This window comes from Taudactylus pleione, unplaced genomic scaffold, assembly GCF_031769625.1.
Source record: "Taudactylus pleione unplaced genomic scaffold, aTauple2 ptg000109l, whole genome shotgun sequence".
NCBI classification, from domain to species: Eukaryota; Metazoa; Chordata; class Amphibia; order Anura; family Myobatrachidae; genus Taudactylus; species Taudactylus pleione.
This window is the reverse complement of record NW_028284511.1, coordinates 7830716-7852024: the sequence shown is the minus strand read 5'-3', so window position 1 is coordinate 7852024 and position 21309 is coordinate 7830716. Positions and strand designations below refer to the sequence as shown.

General features: G+C 43.1%; 1 protein-coding gene across 1 annotated transcript in view; it reads right to left on the bottom strand.

The window, feature by feature from the left end:
* Positions 1 to 335: 335 nt before the first annotated feature.
* SLC25A22 (solute carrier family 25 member 22) overlaps positions 336 to 21309 on the bottom strand; it is a 79233-nt gene continuing 58259 nt past the window's right edge. The window contains exons 6-10 of the mRNA XM_088471052.1: positions 10760 to 10878; positions 7199 to 7355; positions 6337 to 6491; positions 3367 to 3442; positions 336 to 2816 (exon numbers count right to left, since the gene is read on the bottom strand). Coding sequence (XP_088327178.1) covers positions 2663 to 2816; positions 3367 to 3442; positions 6337 to 6491; positions 7199 to 7355; positions 10760 to 10878 — 661 coding nt within the window. The 3' untranslated portion in view covers positions 336 to 2662. The remainder of the gene's footprint in view (positions 2817 to 3366; positions 3443 to 6336; positions 6492 to 7198; positions 7356 to 10759; positions 10879 to 21309) is intronic.

Genomic DNA, 21309 nt, shown 5'->3' with positions numbered 1-21309 from the left:
ACTCTGAAGCAGGCCCTCTGTGCCAGATCATAGAACATTGTTTCCAGTGAAATATATAGGGGAAAATGTATCAAACCTTGGGGAGAGATAAAGTGGAGACATGACCCAAAGGAAATCAGTATGTTCAAATCCCGACAGCGGAAGCCCGGCAGGGGTGAAGATCCCGATTGCTAATTTAGGTAAGTACCGCTAACCTAATTCCCTACCCTAACCCTCCTTTAGGGGTGCCTAACCCTAACCTCCAAGCCAAGTGCCTAGCGCTAACCCCCCATCTAAGTGCCTAAACCTAACCCCCCCTTCCCCGCAGCCTAAACCTAATCCCCACTTTCCCCTAGCCTAACCCTAGCCCTCCTGGGGGGCTGCCTAACCCTAAGTCCCCCCCGGGAGCCTCTAACCTAACCCCCCGGCTGTCCGCGCCCGGTGACCGACTTACCTTCCATTGGGATGCCAGGCATCGGGATTCCTGGCACAGGTAAAATGACAGGTGGAGGGATTTCGACGCCTGTCTTTAGACCCTTGCCGGGATTAGACAGTCAGGATGCCGACCAACGGCATTTAGACCATCGGCATCCCGACCGCATACCGCCCAAGGCTACCAATCAGCTTCTGTCATTTAGCTAGCACTTTCTAAGAAATGCTATCTAGTAGCCGATTGGCTGCTTTGGGCAACTTCTTCACTTTATCTCTCCCCAAGGCTTGATATATTTCCTACTATTATCTTTTACCCAAAAAGGGTAAATAAAAAGAATAAAACAATATGGAAGTGGTTTGTATAGAGTAAAACATGCCAGTGAATAACCTTAGACAACGTCTCTTCTTCTCACATCCAGGAGAGTGAAAACTAATGATGAGTTTTAGGAGTATACCTAAAGCGTCCACAGACAAGGCCACCTGGACATAAATGTTTTTGGAACTGTGTTTTTGTATGATGGAGAGGCGAAGCCTTCATCATTAGCTAAATTCAGAAATAGCATAATATATACAGTAGCTACAAAGTAGCAGTATAACAGAGTTGTGGATCAATTCTTTTAAGAAACCCACCTTCATTCAAACAAAGAGGCATCTATACGCCTGACAGTAACATTTTGACTAATGATGTTTAATTGGTTATGGTTTTAAAGTGAGTTCTTTTTTTCCTGCACCGAATAATTATGAAAGTGCATAGTGATAATATTCTGATAGCAATTAGAAAAATCACTTATAATAAGGCTGCAGAGTCAATCAGTTCAAATGGCTTTCTGATGATCAGTTGTGCACTGTTGTTTCCAATGTGATTCCAATATAAAACAATTCTCTATAAGGCAAAGTTGCTGATAGTTTGAGAAGGGTCTCATGTCTGTGAGCCATAAATCTTTAACAAAAGTACATATTAAGCACATACACACACATACACATATACTATTATCCTACACATCTACTCAGGGGGAGGAAATGGGAATGATATTAAAAGGTATATCCTGATTTACGAAATACTTTATAAATAAATGAAGTTTACATTTCTAATTTGTTGTGAAAAATAAATATAATTCTGCATTACTATGTATTTAATAATAAATACACTTTTCATTCTATTTAGTGCTCATTCCGACATGTCGTGGCTCTGTCTGATACACCGGGAAATCGTACATCCATGATTTCCCAGACTGAAATGCATGCATGTAATTGAGAGCAGATAAAAAAAAAATAAGGAAAGAAAATTAAAATTTTAGGCCGGTTTTGCCAAACGAAGGAACATACATACACTGCCTACGCTATACACGTGTATACAGAAACACCCACAATGCACATAAGAATGTAGAAAGTACTAGTAAAATGTTCCACTCCACCAAGTGTATGCAACTTCTGGATATTATTGTGTAAGCCGATTACTTACATAAAACAAAGTTAATTTTTTGATCAAACAAGTTCAAGTTCTTATTGGAATGTCGAAAAGGATAGGGTGCCGGGGAATAATTCAGTTTGGATTTTGCTCTGGTATGCAGACACCTGCATAAGGTAATGTATTTTTGTAAAGGTCAAATAAATAAATAAAATATAATGTCATTATCTTACTTTGGTTTGAGTACTCATAGCCTCTTTTAAAGAGGCTTGACAGCAAGTCTATGTAATATGTGCCTGTATCTATCCTTTGGGGTAATTTGGTAATTATAGTGATCCTAGTACATATAAAACCGTATTCAGTCCTAGATTACTTGAAATCTGCAATGGATGCAGAAAAGTCTACACACACCTAAAACCTCTAATAAATAAACATTCTAAACACGTGGACATGGCCATCAAACCGTCCATACAGCAGGGTAAACATTAATGATACGATTGTAATTTTAGAAACCAGGCCCCTTATCAGCATAAAAATATAACCTGCTATAGCAAGATGAGAGTTAAATTTGTTCCAAGCAGATTCTTTTTTACAGTAGCTTTCTAGGTAATGATTGTTTCCGGCCTGCAAGTATGCAAAGCTACTTATCTTACTGAAGGGTTCTGCAGATGACCAGAACACTTATGGACCATAACACAGCACTGGTGCAGGAAGGTTTTCCAGCTTGTAATCCCCCAACCAATAAATAGGCAGGGGCAGGAAGTGTCCACACAAGGGATAAGTGTGGCGAGAAGTGCCCAAGTTAGGATGTCACTAGAAAAAGGTGACATTCGGTGGTTGTCATTAATTGCGTTTGGAGGGTAAAAAGCCCAGAAGGAATTCACCAATGCCTATGAAATATACAACTTGCGCGATGCCAAAGAGTGGAGCAATGACCAGGGCTCGGCAGTATGCACCCTTCAAGAAAGCAGCAGGGCCCTCACTCTTCAAGACCTTCCTGTAATTAAATACAGTAAATGTAATATTAAAAGTAAGAAATATATGCATAGTAATATTACAGACCAGTCACTCGCCAGGCTGCTAGCTATTATGCTCATCATTGCTGTCCTTCCGATCTCTCATCCCCTCTTCCCCCTTTCTCTCCCTCTTTTTTACCTTCTCTCTCTCCCTTTCTACACCAGATTAATTTATTTCCCTAACCCTCTCTCTGCCTCTCCCCTTCTTTCTTGCCCTTACTTCTATCTCCCCTTGTCCTTATCTCTCTCCACTGACGTTGATATTTGCAGAGGAGCGCCCCCCACTGTTATATGCTGCAATTTCAGTTTCAACTTTATACTCCCCTGTGGCAAGCTCAGAACATTTCCTCCTTCGTGGAGGCCTTATTTCATCATGGGTCTACCCAGAAACTCAGAGGAAACATCCCAGTGAAGAGGCCGGAAGGCACAAAAATCTTTTTTAAAACTACTTTTAGAAAGGGGAATTATCCTTTAAGACTTATGACTTTAATGCTGCACTTTTGTTTTACACCAGTTTAGAGGTATACTTACCTGGCACAGTCAATGATTCCTGAGTATGTATCCTCATTTATACCTCGCTGTAATGACTGCAATCTTGTTTTGATCACTGGAAGAAACAAATAACAGATAATCAGTTAGTATATAGAGAGTTTTTGCTCTTGCCTGTACAGTGAGTCTATCACAATGATTCAATTTCCTATTTATAAATATTTTTTGGTTTACTATTTTCTTAATCTGTCTTCATCATTTGCACAGCCCCCTTCTTAATGTCTGTGTATGTAACAATGCAGACGTGATGCATTTAAGCGGAAGTGAGGAGGTCACAGAAAATTAAAACATGACTGTACATCAACTATATTGATGGTTTGTTTTTCAATAAATACTTTATAAAGCATTTAATGTTTTGGGCAGTTGATGAGTCTTAGGCAATGAGACAATACATGCAACTGAACTTGATAATTAATATACAATATATATCCCTTGTGGATCCTGGTCACTGTTTTACAAAAACAAGTAAAACATTTTTAAACGTATAAATGATATAGGACCAATGGCGGATTTTACCTAGGGCCCCAGTAAAATCTGCCACCTTATTGAGCAAGCTGCAATCTATGACTGCACTGGCTACACTAAGACTGGCAGTGGATTCCCATTGGAAGCTCTACCTGTCACTCCCCATTGGAAGCTATACCTGTCAGTCATACACAAGACAGGCAGTCTCAGGGGAGGTGTTTGCGCCCCCTGGGACTGCCAGTCCAGGTTGCGATTAGCAGAGAGCAGCTGCCTTTCGGGCAGCCCTACATGGCTTCTAGGGACTGCAGCTGATGCAGTCCCTAGACGCTGGTGTTATGTTCATGAGCGGCGCCACCACCCGCTTGTGCAATTGTTTAGGGTCTTGGTATCTGTCAGATACATTGCACAGGCACCAAGACCTGGCTTGCCGGATTGGTAGCAGCGGCAGCCCCCCTCATACAATTGCCACTGCTGTATAGGACTGCTTCAGCAGCTTCATAGGTGTTGGGGAAGGGATGTATATATGATCCTGGCAGTTTGGTTTCCGGTGCTCAGAAAGCTGGCACCGGAATCCTGACACCAGTCAGAATCCTGGCACCAGCATTCCGACCGCTGATATCCCGACGGTAAGTATTGGGGTTAGGGGGAGGGTTAGGGTTGGGTATTGGCATTGTAACCTAGTCAGGATGCTGCCGGGATCCTAAGCGTCAGCATCACGTACCCAAACCGTTGGGGAAATGTCGTAACATATTTAGATAATAGTGGACATTTGTACAATTGACTAAAGGTACTATAGCTACTACAGGGAAATTATAGAGAAAAGCAAAATATAGTCTATCTAACCAGGATGGTAGCTACAGAACTATAGTGCTCCCTAGGAATGTAGAAACCTGAATCTGGAATGGGTAACCTGTAAGGCATCCTTACTTGAAAAGCCACTTTACCTAAATTGCAAGTTGCTCTTATATTAAAGGCTTCTAGTACTATGTATGCTGGGGTAACTGCAAGTCAATGTTCTCTGCTATCAGACATTTCAGAGGCCAAAAAAGTTCTCAGCAGCGTGACTTTAAGGACCTAAGGTGCCAATACTTGCTACAATTTAGATAGCAAGTTATAATAAACCTATGGGTTTTGTGTTCATTTATGCAAGTGATCCAGTTGTTTTTTTTTATTGTTTACTAATTTTATCTACGAGGGTTGGCCAAAAAGTAATGCCTAAATGCTCATAACTCTAAAATAATATGCAACATTTATTTGAAACTTTGTCAGTTTGTAGTTTAATATGTCTGCTAGCTATATATGTATTTTTGTTTAGGTAGTCCAAGAAATACCATGGAATCCAAGATGAAACAAAGAGCCATCATTGAATTTCTAGAATAAAAAGGCTGCAGTGCTACAGAAATCCACAGAAGACTGAAAAAAAGTGTATGGTGAGCATACAATTGACTATAGCAATGTCAGAAGGTTGATGAAGTTTTTTCAAATCGGGAGAATCGTCCATGTGCGACAAACCTCGTTGTGGCAGACCATCAACTGCAGTGGCGGCAGAGAACCGACACAAAGTCGATGCCATGATTCAGAAAGACCGTCGTGTGACCATCAGAGATATCAGTGATGAACTTGAATATAACCATGGCACTGTAGAAACACTAATCAATGATTTGGGATATCGTAAAAGTGTGTGCTAAATGGGTTCCAAAGCAATTAACCAGGGATATAAGGCCCAGAGGGTGGAAGTGTGCAATTACCTTTTGACCAACTTTGAAGCCAACTCTGAGACATTTTTGGAAAATGTCATTACAGGAGACGAGACCTGGGTATTCCTTTATGACCCAGAAACAAAGGCCCAATCAAAACAATGGAAACACCCAAGTTCACCTAGGCCAAAAAAGTTTAAATCACATTGATCCGTAAACAAAGTTATGGCCACATTCTTCTGGGATTGCCGAGGTGTTATTCTCATCGAATACTTGGAACCAAACCAATCAGTCAGCAGTGATCGATACATTATTGCACTTAAGAAGCTGAAAGAAGCCATCCGCAAAAAAAAGGTTACCAATTCCACTGTCAAATGTCATCTTACACCACGACAATGCCAGACCTCACACTACGATGGCAACATCTGAATATTTTGAGTAGAGTCATTCTGTTACTAAGACTTCAAAGTATTTTACTGCTAATTTTCAATTCTGTATCTATAATAAAATTTTAGTTGTGAGCATTTAGGCATTACTTTTTGAACAACCCTCATATATCCTTAATTTTATTGTTATTATTTTTCAGATTAAACACTTTTTTTATTTCAATCAAGCCATATGATATATTTAGGAATATTGGTATAAAATACTCATAGCGCTGTACATTATTACTATTTGACTATTCACATTCTATTTAGATGTTGATGGTGGTGTTAAAAAAATGTATTTATGGATTTGCTATGTAATACTCTTTCTACATTATTAACACAATTCTGCTTGCAAAATTTACCATCGCAGGGGTTAACAGCAACAGCAGCAGTGCTCCCCGCAGCGCAGCCCGCAAGGAATGACACAAAGAACGGAGACTTCTCATCCGGCGTCTTCTGGCCAAGTTTGTTCAAGTTGGCAAAGAGGGGAAAATATATAATTGAAAAGGGCACATCCCTGTAAAACAATGATGGTAAAGTCAGCTGAAGATAAAAAAGACAGAGGAAAACAAGTAGTGAAGTCATGAAACTGAGGGCTTTATATATCAAGCAGTGAAAAGTGTGGAGAAGTGGACAAGGAGAGAAGTTGCTCATAGCAACCAATCAGCTTTGAAGTTGCATTTATCAAGTACAGTCTATAGAATAATAGGTAGGAGTTGATTGGTTGCTATGGGAAATCTCTCCACTGATCCACCTCTCCAAGCTTTTCACTGCTTGATACATAAACCCCTGAAGTTGCTTCTTCAGCATCTGTGCCTGGTGTTTATTAGTGTAAGTTAATTGTGGAGCCAGAAGCCATTGTAGCAAGTGCCAAGGTCGCTGGCACAGAGGAATGTGTGAAAGAGGATAGACAGGCTGGCAGGATTACACTGCACACAATGACAGCCCCGGTTGTTATAAGGAGTGTAATTCTGCTTACAGTATATTGGCAGGCAGCTGCACAATGTTCTCTGTGTCCCATAGAGGGTGTTGCTATTATTTCTATGTCCATCACTAAGTGTTTTAAGTGTCCATCAGTTTGAGGCCGCTCCTTGCCTTGCATATTGTGTTTACAGTCCAGAGGATACAAACAATGGCAGCATGTTTTAGTGTTAATCTAGCTAACAAGCATACAATGTACTCTTGAATATTTATACAGTAAAACTGGATGCAGATGATGGTAACCTTAGCAGAGTGGCTCCCAGGCCTTTGTACAGTCCGGCAATGCCTTTGCTCCTCAGCAGTTCCCGTGAAATGGCCATGGCTGTGGGCCGTGTTGGATTGGACTCAGCTATTGCACCATTCAGTCCTGCCTGGCTGGCCATCAGCTTTCTCTGGGCAGCTAACAAAATACAAATTATCACCAAAAGAGTTAATGCTATAATCTATTGCATATTTGACCATCTACTTAGAATGCATATATCATCATTTCATTATATCAAATAAGTATATTTTAAAATATGACTTCTGGAGCCAAAAGAAAACTGTTATTCCTAATATACTAGTAGTGAAAACTACCAAGTTCTACAATAGTGAAAAGAGAAGGAGGAAGAGAGAGCCCTGACTACTACCTTCTCAGAGTCGCTCGGCACATCCTGCTGAACTCACTGCCATATAATTAATTAGGTTATAAATACCGCTAAAGGACATATCGACTTTTAGTCATGTAATTTTAGAAACTAATACCATGCCTACGTACCAGTATATTGGGATCCCTTACCTAGAACCCACTTCCTCTGTACCCATGAGGCCACTTGAAAACATCAGCTCCCCGTATAGAGGAATGTTGTGCAGATCTGGTCATAGCACAGCTTCTGCTTCATTTTACTGACACAATTAATATCCTGCAGGTTCTTGAGGTCAGTAAGGATAAAAAGAGAGGAAGACTGGCTACTTCCAGAAGGTGCCACGATGATGGCCAGCAATTGCAGGTTTCCTTTGTCATAGTTGACATCAGCAGAGGTGCAACTCTTGAACCTCTGGCGCCCTTGTCATAAACTCGGGGGAGCACAACTCCTGCTCTAACCTCAGATGCATAAACTTCGCATGCTGGCCTGACTGGTTCAGGACACCGTAGTATGGCTGCAGAGGTAAAGTGCTATTTCAAAGTGTCAAAAGCAAGTTGAGCCTGGAGAGTCCGCCAATTTTTCAAAGTGTTTATAAGGCCAACAACTCTAGAGAAATTGCGAATAAAACTTTAATAGTTTCTAAGCACTGTGCTGAAATGATTGGTCCCGGGAAGCTCTCTCTGGACTGGTTAAAGAAACACTTCTCCAACTTAGCATAGAAGTGATTATCCAAAAGACTCTGCAATACCTCTCTCACATGGTTGTGATGCTCCTCAAGTGTGCTAAAAAAAATGATAATATATTATCCAGGTAATTGAGGACAGATGTTGCTGGCAATGGCATGACCTAGTACTGACAGTGGCCTTACTTTGTATTGAATGTGGTATTCCATTTCGACCTATCCCAGAAATGGATCTGGTGATAGGCCTCTTCAAGGTCTAGCTTGGTGAAGACTTTGGCCTGTCTAGGCTTCTAGAAGCGTTCACAGATCAGTAGGAGTGGCTACCGATTAATGCTAGTGATTTCGTTGAACTCCTCCATACATGGTCTTAGGGAACCGTCTTTCTTCACCATGAAAAAGTAACCTGCACTAGTAGGTGACCATCAACAGTTATGAACCATCGATTGTCAGCGGCCATTCCTACTCCTTGAGAAGCTCTTAGTCTGAACTTTACAATTTCTGCATGTGATGTATGTATGTGTGTGTGTGTGTGTATAGAGGACCAAATGAGATCATCTCCCATTGAATGGAATCAACACACAGCAGTACTTGGATAGTATTGTGGGTTATCGATGCTGGTGTTAAGAGTTGACCATCCATAGGTTATACTGTCATTTGCCTGATCTACAGAACCAAGGGGTGTTCCATTTTGGAAGCCAAATCCAAATCAATGAAAATCTACATGGTTCCAGAATCCAAGAAGACATTGATGTCTACCCAGCAAGCCCCTGAACAGAGGGAGATGGACAGCTCATATTGCAGAATTGAACATGGAGGTAGAATTGTACCAATACTAAAAAGATTTGCCTCCTGTTTCGGTAAGCAAAACCATTTCCTGACAGCTCTGATTATTCCAATGCTATGCATTCTATTATCCAGTGGCCTTGGTGGCCACTATACGGGCATCTACTTGTGTCTCAGCGGCAGGTACTCTTATCCAAAGAAAACCTCACTGGCCTAGGTTCCTCAAAGTGCTCAAATGGCACAAGTTCTAGAGGGAACCACTTGGCTGTGGCAGCTATCATATACGCACACCACAAGCCGCTTTGTCCTCAGAGGATGGGTCAAGAGCTACAAAGCTGCAGTCAAGGGTGTGGAAAAGATAGAATCATGAGGGACAAAGCCAAGGTCAATTGGTTGGAGAATGTAGAAACATAAAGAAGGAAGCAAAAATTGATAAACAGAAAAACAGGACTCTTAAAGCATCGGCAGAAAAACACATTTTCAGTTTTGCTCCTGCAAAGATTAGTAGGAGTGAGTCTCTTATAAAGGTTGCGTACAGCTAAGGCCTCTTACTACTGATTGTACTTCTAGCAAACTGCCAATTGCAGTGAAAAACCATGTGCAGTTGTCAGTGCTGATGGCACACTGCCACCTGTCACCTGTAGCTGGTATTGCAGTTTATCCTCACATGTTGCAGTTGCCTGCGTTGACTGTACACTGCCACTTGTCTTTTTTGTCTGTAACTGCTGGTATTGCAGCGGACCCTCAAAATGTGCTTGAAAATATTTTTAAATTAATAAGAATAGGACTTAATTAAGGGTTCACAACTGGGTGCAAGTTTTTTCTATATTAATATAATTTCACAATTTGTTATGTTGCAAAAATGGAGTATAATATTAAAAATATCAGGATATCGGGGGAATTTGAACCAGGATATTGTATATTTGCCTCCAAAGCAAACGATTGGGCATCTGAGGGCCTGATTCACAGTGTACGCAATAGCGATCTCAGCTGCAATATTGTACGAAACGCAGCTGTGAAAATAGCCTAATGCTTGCCAAAGCTCAGCTGTCATAGGGACGCCCCCTGCTGCTTTCTCATATCCGTCCAGCCTCACTTTCCTGCGTATACATCGGTACCATCAACGCACATCGGCCCGTCATGCAGCATTCACAACAAGTCTGACCAGCCTCAGGCAATGAAAGTCTCCATGTACGCAGAGGGCTCTCAAGCTGCGTATGTAATCACAGTGGCTAATTTATGCACGCCCATGAAACGGCGTTCAAACGGACAGGCACACCTGCGTTTTTCTGACCACACCCCTGTCACCACCCCCAAACGCTGACAGCTTGTCACTCACTTTGCGATGGATTCCTTTGTGCGTCCGCAATCGCAATGCACGTGCAGTGTGGCATGTACGCATGCGCAATGGAAAACAATCGCTCGACTGCATCCGTAATCGCTATTGCGTACGCTGCTAAATGAGGCCCTGAGTTTGCAATCAGTTCTGCGACAAGCCCGCAGCACTCTCATAACACGCCCATAAGTTAGACGGTACATCTCTGTAGTCTGAATAGTCACCACATAGGAATGCCTAATACATTTCTGAGACCGTGCATCTAATCAGTTCACTGACGCTGTACGCTCACACCGTGGGGCGACTGCACTGTGCCTTAAACTCTAACATCCACCAAAGTGTAACCACATTTTAAACCATGCATTATTCCGTATTACCCAGCCTTCCAGCATCTTGCAGCTGGATTTTCAACATCTCCATAGGGGTGGTGACAATTACTTGACATGTTCCTGCACCACAGCCAGCCAGCATCTCCTTAATCAGCGTCAGCTTCTTCCTGTGCAGGAAAAAGCAGGACAGGCATTACATAAATATCCTCTGATCTCAATTGTAAAGTATTACTTCAAACATGTAGCATCTGTCCCTGGTCAATGTGTTCTAGATAGAGGACGGATCTCAGTAAAACCTGCAGAGCTTTATCCTACATTTTAATAGCAATTTGGTTTTTAATCTATTCATCTGGTTTAGGTCACTACTGAGCACATTTGTTGGCTGTGGACTACATATGATGATACTACTGTACATGCTCATATATATAATACAGAAGTTATAGAGTATTTTACTAGAATTCTGAAAAAGGGTTTTCAAGCACCTTTGCCTAGGAACACCTACAGTAGGCACAGCAAATATTGGCTTGTCTATGGCCATGCATGGATGTATATATGAGGGTGGTCCAATAAATAAGGAAACAAGACCTCTCATTGCTTAAATCTATTCAACTGGTACATATAGGTATATTCAATAGTATGGCCTTGGTACAGATTATTTTTCCACATTGTCCCCATACTTGTCTAAGCACTTGTTCCAATGGTACACCAAGGCATCTATCCCGGCATAAAATAAATTATTGTCAAGCGCCCGAAGCCAGGACATGGCGGCTTGCTGAACTTCACAGACGGTTATGACCTTCCACCCAGGTGTTTCTTCAATGGTCCAAGAGATGGAAATCATTCTGTGCCAGGTCAACGCTGTAACTAGGATGGTCCAGTACCTCCCAATGGTAGTGCCGTAACAACTCAGCATTCCCAGTAACTCCCTTGGTGAGGAAATCAACAAGATGCATGCCCTTGTTGACCACCATGATCTTCTTTGCTGATCGAGTTGTTTTGAATTTCTTTGAAGGTAAGGAGGATACGTGTTTCCATGTAATGGGTGCTTACTTCGTCTCCTGTGTCACAGGATGCATTTACGTTTCATCACATGTAATAATATGCTGCAGGAACTGCACTCCCTCCTCATGGTACTGCGTCAAATGCATGAAAGACAATTCCATCCTATTGGTTTTGTGAACTTCTGTGAGTTGATTTAGTGCCCAGTGTTTTCCTGTACCCCAGGTGCTCATGGACGATGTTGCGCACAGTACCCACTGAGATGTTCAGTTTGTCAGAAATATCAGCAACTGGAATGCATCTGTCCTCCTGAATCAGACTGTCAATACGGCACATATTGTCATCTGTGGTGGACGTGCTTGGCCAGCTGGATCGCTGCTCATCTCAAGTGTCTGTCCTGCCGTTATCAAAGGCAGTGCACCAAACCCAAGCCTGTTTCTGTGACATGACACTATCACAGTAAACCTCGACAAGTTGGCAATAAATTTAAGCTGCTGATGTGCCTTATAGAAGCAGAAATCTGATCACACTACGCACCTCAATGTTTGACCATGTCCCGCCATCTTACAACAGATGTTGGCACAGCATGATTGATATCGGGCGCAGTCTAATGGCTGTAAGGTGAAGCAGTGGCCTACCTGCTCTGGCCTGGTGGGAAATCACAATGAACTAGAGAACCTTACACACTTGAAAGGTCTTGTTACCTTACTTATTGAACCAGCCTCGTAATACCACCTGGTCTGTTTCTAGAACCAACAGGTGGAACAAATATATATCATGGGCACGCTTAGGGGGTTTTCTGTGCCAGAAACCCCTGAAACACTTGAATCTATGGTATTTAGAGGAAACAGCTTCTGGGAACCTACCAGTTAGTTCTTGCATTATAAATCAGTAAGGCTTTGGGCCTGATTCAGACCTGCTCGCGAGCACATAGCGCTCGCAAGCGGGTTGATGTTTGGCCCCTGCGCATGCGCTGCCTCCGGCATACGCATGCGCGAGCCCCAGCGAGCGACGGCAGCTCTGTCGCTCTGGGGCTCACTACAAGACGGGACGGCTGTCGATGTTGATTGACAGCTCGCCCCGTTTTGTAGGTGGGGAGGGGGCTGGCTGCATAAACGCAGTCAGTAGTGGACTTAATGCTCTATTAGAGCAGGAAGTCCACTCTGGCTTGCGGGGGCTGAGACCCCCCCGCAAGCCCGATGCTCGCGATAATCGTGACCATAGCCAGGCCGCTCGTACAAGCTGTGTGTGGTCACCCACAGCTGTGCTAGCGGCCTGGAGGCCGGAAAAAAAAAAAAAAGAACGCCCTGATTCAGGCCCTTTGTCTGCAGTCAAAGACCTATGATGTGGGGAACTGCCTATATTTTTAATAAACTGTTGCTACAGTAAAATGGCCATCTTTATTCTTCCTATTTTTTTTGCTCTAGTGTATGGTCTTACTTATGTTTTGGCTCTAGTATTTCTGTGTCATTATGTAAGAGGAGACTAGTATTCATTTTATGGAGTTGTTCAAGATGGTCAAAATTGATTTAATTGAAGGAGGTTAATTTTAATGTGGGCATTTTTTTGCACAGTTTAACTTATGCATCACTCTGAAAGATCAGAGGTTTCCCACACTGGAGTTTACACTGGACTGTGTTGATTCATTCTTTCATTTGCTGCATTAATACCGGATGTTTCATGCTGAAGCCGCTCTGGATACATTGTGCTGTTTGGGATTGAAAGACCAAAGGGACTGCACAGGCTGCAGGACATTATCAACCCGCTTTGGACATTTGCTTCCATCTATTTCTCCCCCATACCTAAACAGTGGTACTGGTAAATAGACATATCGTATGGAACATTATCACATTACTACCATGCACAGTGATTGAAACCAGTCTGTGGGATCTTAGCCTCTGAGAAAAACTATATACCCTTTATATCTATGGCTGACGTTAATTAGCAACCTCATGCTTGTTGATATTAATTGACATTGTATACATTTTTATTGTTTATTCCATTTGTGTATTTTAAAAGATATAGGGTACTCACATGACTCTCCTTTTTTGCACAAAATATATACATATTTTTTAGATTAATCACCACAATAGAGATATACGTACCTATTACACACTACTTACGCCGTTTGTTTCCTTTTTTTTGGTTATATAGTATTTGTTCCTAGAGAAACTACTCTGGTACGCGGCAGCAACTATTAAGGTGCATACAGAGGTAAAGATTTTCTGGCCAACCATCCAACTAGTTGATTGGTTCTAATGAAATTCTGGTCAAGTATGAAAGCAAATGACAATCAGCAGTTTGCTCCCAAATGCCGGAAAATAGACAAAAACTGTTGTCTGAACAAACTGTTTAGATCAAACATTTAACAAACTTGTCTGACGACCATTTTCTGGCATTTACTCCCATACGTTACCAGATTTTCATTCCAACCAATCAACTAGTTGGATGGTTGGACAGAAATTCTTTATGTGTGTACCCAGCTTAAGAGTGTGATTTATAACATTGAATTATTCTATCAGTAAATTGCCTAACTGTCATTTTTACTTCTCTTGGAACACATCCGGAGTGACTCTTACAGCGCCTTAAACATCTGTACTAGTTTGGATAATTTATGCATCATTCTACTTTTTACCTAACATATCTCACTACAGTTACATATAAAAATATACATATTGAAGTAAAAATTGAGAAGCGATGATATTGAAAATGTGGATGCTAGGAATGGCAAGCTTGTGCCTGCATCTGGCTAGCAGGGTGCCTATAACGACACCCTGCTGCCAGATTCTCTACAGCAGTGCCGCCTGGAGCGTCCTTAGGACGCTTCAGGCGTGCCCACCACTGCCCTTACAGCACCCCGAAGCATCCTGAGGATGGCCATTTGTGATTTTCCATCGATTGTCACCATTGATGGTACCATCGGTAATTACCATCAGAGGTGCAATATCCATTTATGGTGAACCATCGATTCTTTGCACCACTCGATGGCCACCGCTGCCGGGTGCCTTGCAAGCTGCGGGCCAATCAAAAGCAGGGTGCAGGGCTAAGCTTCGTGTCAGGAGCAAAAAATAAATAAAATTGGGCTCCACTTTGCCATCAATGGCAGAAAACCATTGGCTCTCTGCCATCAATGGCAAAACTATTGACCATCAGTAGTAAACCATCAATATTTGTAAACTATCGATGGCCATCCCTACCGGCGATTGAGGCACCGCCCCCTCCGTGTGACGTCATGTTGAGTTAGCGTGGCCTGCTCCGGGCGCCAGGAAATGTAGTTACGGCACTGCGCAGCTAAAGAAATACCTTATTATTTGATTGAAGCATTTATTATTATTTTTATTACTTCTGATACGTGAAAGTGACAGCCCAAATCGAGGCATTAATCTCCACTGCACATGTGTGAGCACACATAGCCACATATCCCTAGAGACTGTCCCAGGAAGTTAACCCTTGGCTCCAGGCTTAGCTGCTCAGCTATATTTTCTTGGTGAATCACAATGATAAGGGATTTTTTATTGAGTCAATAAGCGGCAATAAAAAAAAAATCTATTTTATTGTTGCTAAATGGGTCATATTGATAAATATGCCCATAAAGATATGTAGCGAGGGTAGTTTTTCGAGAGTATGATAATGGTATGTGCTGTAGTGGTATGTAGTTTATGTTCTGACTCATTGTGATATTATCTGAGGTTCTCACCAAGGAAACAGGCCAGGATCTATTCTCAGCTTGTTTAATTAATGGAAGATCTCATACTTACAGTAGTAGCTATTTTGCAGCAGGTGTCTGCCCAATCTGTGCTGCAATTCTGCAGCTTGCTCTGTCTTATTGGTCTTGTAAAGCAGCCTAATCAAGACATTCTGAATATAACTGATTATTATAACACAGATTCTCAAACTCTGTCCTCAGGACCCTACACAGTACATGTTTTCCAGGTCTCCTCACTGAATCATAAGTAAAATAATTAGCTTCACCAGTGAATCTTTTAAAATGTATTAGCCAGTAATGAATACATCTGTGCACCAGCTGTTTAGATTGATGTTTAAGGAAACAATTTCTTAAAATAAGTAGTTTTTTTGTTTATACAATGTTTTCCAAAACTATACAAAAATTCAGGTTTGTTTTTGTAACTATAAATCATGGTTTGACCAAAAAGAAGAACATCCTCTAGTTGTTACTGATGCGGAATGCTCATTTTCTTCTCTGTTCTTGTTTAGATCAATGGTGTGAATTGAAGATAAAACATCAGAATTACTATTTATTATAAAATATAAACTTTTACTAGACTAGTATTTAATTCATATATATCATAAAAAGTACAGCATACTGTAATTCGTCAGAGTAGATAACGTTTTAATTTATTTTTTTAATTCAAGGTTTCTTTTTGACCCAAAATGGAGTATTTTTATGTTGTTTTTTTTTCTAAAAAATAATAAAAAATAAATTAGAAGAAAAAAAAAAAAATTATTGTAAAGTACTCATTTTATCAACTGTAAAGTTGTAGATATTAACTCCTCCCACCACCACACACTTCAACATCACTTTTAAAAATAATCCTCAAATGCCTCAAGTGTCCCATTTTCTCTGCTGCTACAAAATGTTTAGCGTAATGTGTATTTATTTTACTTTATTCAGTTTAGATGATAATATTTCTGTCCTCTGGGCAACTAGGAGGTTGCATACAACTTATTTTATAACAACTGAAAAGCTCAGTAACAAGGCCCAATAGAAATTGAGTCTCCAGGGCCCGAATCAGACCCGGAGGCAAAAGCTGCGCTCTCACGCTGCCAAAAGGGGCTGGGTATGCAAATACCGCGATCGCACTGAATGGCTTAAGGACGTCCTCTATGTCTTAGAGAGCGACGGCAGTGAGCGAACGCCGGAGTATAAAGACGCCCACCTTCTTTCTTAGCCCACGTCATCTCCAGGAAGTGTGTGATTAATTGGTAACATTGAGAGCCATCGGAGCTGTACGCAGCGCTTGAGGTAGACCCTACCCCACCGCAAGCACTGCGATCACTGCAGGCTGAAATACAACCAAGTGACGTGTACAATGACGCTTCCATGCTAAGTATGCACACCCATAAAATGCCGTTTAGACGCCCAGACATGCCCGTGTTCGCAGCACCACTCCCCGTTCACAAGCACCTTCCCGTTACCACCCACAAACGGCACTATCTCTCACTCATATTAGCGTCCTGTCTGTGTTGTACGAGCGCACAATTCCTGACCGCAGTGAGTGATTCACGCATGCGTATTTGATGCATACGCATGCGCGAACGTGCGATAATCGCCCATAGCGTGCGTACGCAGCTTAGCGAACGGGTCTGAATCGGGCCCTTAGGACCTTATTCAGGGCTGGACGCTATTGCTGATGCAGCTGCGAATTTGTACAGTGGCTGTGTGAAACTATCCAGATGTCTCAGCCATCTAGATTTGTATTGACACGCTCCCTGGCAGCTTTGCTAATCCAAGTGACTATCAGCCTGATTCAGCAAGGAACGCACAGATGCACGCAATCGGCCGCCGCGAGAATATGCTAATGAATGCCTACGCATGGCAATCGCAGCACAAAGATGCAGGCGCCCAGCACTACATAATGCCGCCCCCTTTACCCTCCGGTAACGTCCGTACTGATGCACAAAGCAGAGAAAACATCGGGAACATCGAGTAACATCGGAGCAGCATGCAGACTAAAGGTAGACCTGACCCTGCCACAGGAGTTGAGAGACTTCCTGCACGCAGAGGAACGCCAGGCTGCGTCCGGCATCTCAGTGGCTAATTTATGCACGCCCCTGTAAAGGGCACACCTGCGTTCGGCCGACCACTCCCTGTATCCACCCACAAACGGTACTTCCTGTCAATCACTCTTCCCTGGGTCTGCATATTCACTGCGCTCGCTTTTGTGGACACAGTGAGCGGCTTGCGTACTGTGACCCAGACGTAGGCCCAGACCGCGAACATCCGTTGATTGCGTGCATCTGCATCCGTGCGTTCCTTGCTGAATCAGGCCCTATGTACAAAGATGCTGGATCGGTCGCAGATGATACAATTATCGGACTTTTGAGTAACCCTATGGTTGCGCAGAATGGTCGGGAAACTGCGACATCTGAGACATTTTCAATGAGTATGGGATCGCCCCGAATATGGTCGTGACGCGCCTGTGTTTGAGTCGCCACACACACACCCCCCCGTTGCTGTCCTTGTCTCTCAATCACTTTGCTAATTAATACTCACTGCAAGCAACAACTAAAATGAAACTCTATGCATGCGCAGTGCGACCCAGACACATGCGCAGATCACCGATAATCGCTCAACTGTGCAAACATCGGCATTGTGTACATCGTTTCAATTGCAAGTGCTGGAGAGCCTGAATTTATTTTTTTTATGTTTCTGTAAATCCCGATTCAAAAGTAACTCAGCCAATTTGATGCTGTTCGGACAGCGCAAATTACAGTGCTGCGTCCTGCTGTTACAGGAAAGGAGAAATGGCTGACAGTGCGCTCGCCTAGGAAAAGACCGAACATCCAAGAGGTATCTCTGCGAATAATCTCAGTGTAATATAGAACTTTCATGCACTATGCACCTGATACATAGATGGACGCAGTACTGATATTTGTGCAGTTGAGCGGTTATTTGTGTCTGTGCATGCGTCTGAGTGGCACTGCGCTTGCGTCGGTACATTACCGTCGTTAGTGTGAGGTACAGTCAGGGGGAGGGAGGTAACGGCGGAGTTCCGGCAAAAACGCAGGCGTGTTGCTACCGTATTCGGGGCATTGGAAACTGCGACTGTGAGCCAGTATGCAGAAAACATGGATCCGGGGTCTCAGGGCCTGATTCAGCAAGGAACGCAGTTGCGTATACGCACGCTATCTGTCTATTAATTCTAGGGATGTGCAGGCTCGGATAGGTTCGAGTTTGCACGTGGAGTTCGGATTTTTCCCTCCAAAAAAACGGAACTCAGAAAGAGGCAAAACGTCATCTTACATGGACGAACATCATCATTCCTGGACAAAAGCGTTTGCCTCTTTCTGAGTTCCGTTTTTTTGGAGGGAAAAATCCGAACTCCACGTGCAAACTCGAACCTATCCGAGCCTGCACATCCCTAATTAATTCGCATTGCGCCTATATATGCGTCGCAGTGCGCAAGCACGAGCCAGGCGCTGCGGTCAGAACTGTGTACGCTGAGGCCACGCAGACGAACGACAGAGTGATTGACAGGAAGTGCCATTTGTGGGTGGTGACGGGGACGAAGGGTCGGGGGCGAATGCATGCGTGCCAGTGCGTTTCAACGCCGTTGCAGGGGCGTGCATAAATTATCCACTGTGTTACCAGACGCCTCCTGAGTACTCATAGCGTGCGCAGAAGTTAGCAATTCCTGAGTGAGGCCTGGGCTTCCTTAACTGTACGTCTGGGTCCGATGTTACCGATGGTTTCGCTATGTTGCCCTAGTATACGGATGTGAGTAAGTGGAAGTGGGCGTCCTTATGTCAGGCTGCGATCGCAATGCGAATGCAAACATTTACATATCACCATTGATATTAGCAACGCAGTTGCATGCGTATAAGCAGAATAGCGATCCTTGCTGAATCAGGCCCTCAGTTCCCACGCCCATTCTGTGGTGGCCATAGAGTTACTCAGAAGGCCAATTATCAAAGGATCTGCGACCAATGCTGCGTCTTTGGGCATGATTCAGAATTGTACGCAATGCCATGTGCATTTGTCAATGTAATTGCCGTAGTCGCACACTGCGAGTCTTTACTTGCAGTGTGATTGACAGGCAGGGAGCATTTGGGGGAGGCAACGGGGAGTGTCTTCTAAAAACGCAGATCTCTGACGTTTCGGGGGAGTGTCTCATCCTGCGTCTGCGATCCCCCATGCAGGAAACATGGCTCCAGTGTCCCATTCTGAGTGATCATGGACTCACACAAGGAGTCCATGTTTGCATGATCTGAATTTGATGTATGTAGTTGGGGACAGCTGTGATGGCTCAGGTGGGCGTCTCAGTACAAGTCCCAGCCGCTGTGGCATTAGCATATTTTCATAAGTACAGAGCTGTGAAAATTGCCGCTGCGGGAGCATTAGCGTAGGACTCTGAATCAGACCCTTTGTATGCAGACGCTTGGATTTGCAAGTGGGCGTCTCAATCCAAATCTAGGCATCTGCAGCATTTACATATTCTCGCACATCCACTGCGTGAACAGACGCAGCAGTGGAGGCATTAGTGTACCTCTCTGAATCAGGTCCTACAGGGCTGCAAACAATAATCTATGAGTTTGGAGGTACCGTAAGATCTGCTAAATCCGCGACTCCTGGGTAAGCTAAGGGTGAGCTGTTGCAAAGGCAATTTGTCCCACACGCTCCTAATTGAATCAACCCCTTTATCTTTTTGTTCATTATGTTTTAAAACATAATGTAAAAACATTGAAGTTTATAGAGTGCAATACTGTATGTGAACCTCAGGGGGCAAACTCGCTCAGAAACATACAGGTTGATCCCCATACAAGCACTACCTATTCAATGTCACCGTCGCAACATCTTATATTTTATTCTATGTTTTCTTTTCTGTACATTTTAATGTTCTCTCAATGCAATTAATATGGTGTATTGAGGCTGGGGGGTAAATTTACTAAGATGGGAGTTCTATTAAGAAGTGATGTTGCCCATAGTAACCAATCAGATTTCAGGTGTTATCTTCTAGAATATGCTAGATAAATGAGAAGTAGAATCTGATTGGTTGCTATGGGCAACATCACTTTTTAAATAGAACCCATCTTAATAAATTTACCCTTAGGAGTATGAGGACACATCTGTAAGCTGCATGAGGAGGGGAGAGGACAGTCGTGTAGTGTAAGATGTATGAGGATGTATGTATTTAGCGCAACCAGCACTGGGCTCTGATCCGGTCCTGGTTCTGGAAATACAGGGGACGAAAAGCGTAGGGGTCCCCTGTATTTGTTATAAACAACACCAAACTTTTTCTAGCGGGGGGTAATGCCACAGCCAGGGGAACCCTTTCACCAGGTACCCGGCCAAACCATTACCCCTGACCGCTAGTCAGCCCAGGCCGGGGATCCCTGGGGAGTTGAGAACCACCCAATAAAGGGGTCCTCCTATCCAAGGCACCGCAGGCCTAGGCTGATAGCCCAGGGCTATCCCCAGCACCCCTGGAGCGGTGGGTGCCGGGTTGATTGTGTAAAGTGTGGTGTGATTGATATAAGTAAAACTATAATCTTTTGCAGTGGAACTACAGGTCCCAGCAATCTGGTACTCCCCCGCATGCTGGTACTTGGAGAACCACAAGTACCAGCATGTGGGGCATTACGGGCCTGCTGTTACCTGTAGTTCCACTGCAAAATAAATATTTTTAAAAAATGACATAACACACACCGACAGTAAAAGTTTATTAAAGCATACATGCACACACACATGCACACACACATGCACACACACATGCACACTCACTATCTCACACACTCACCTATGAATCCCTGTAGCCAATTCGCGTCCACTTGTCCAGTAGTAATCCATAAGGCACCTGTAAAAAAAATTCCATACTCACCTCCCACTATGCGTGGATCACGTCCTCTTTGTTCCATGT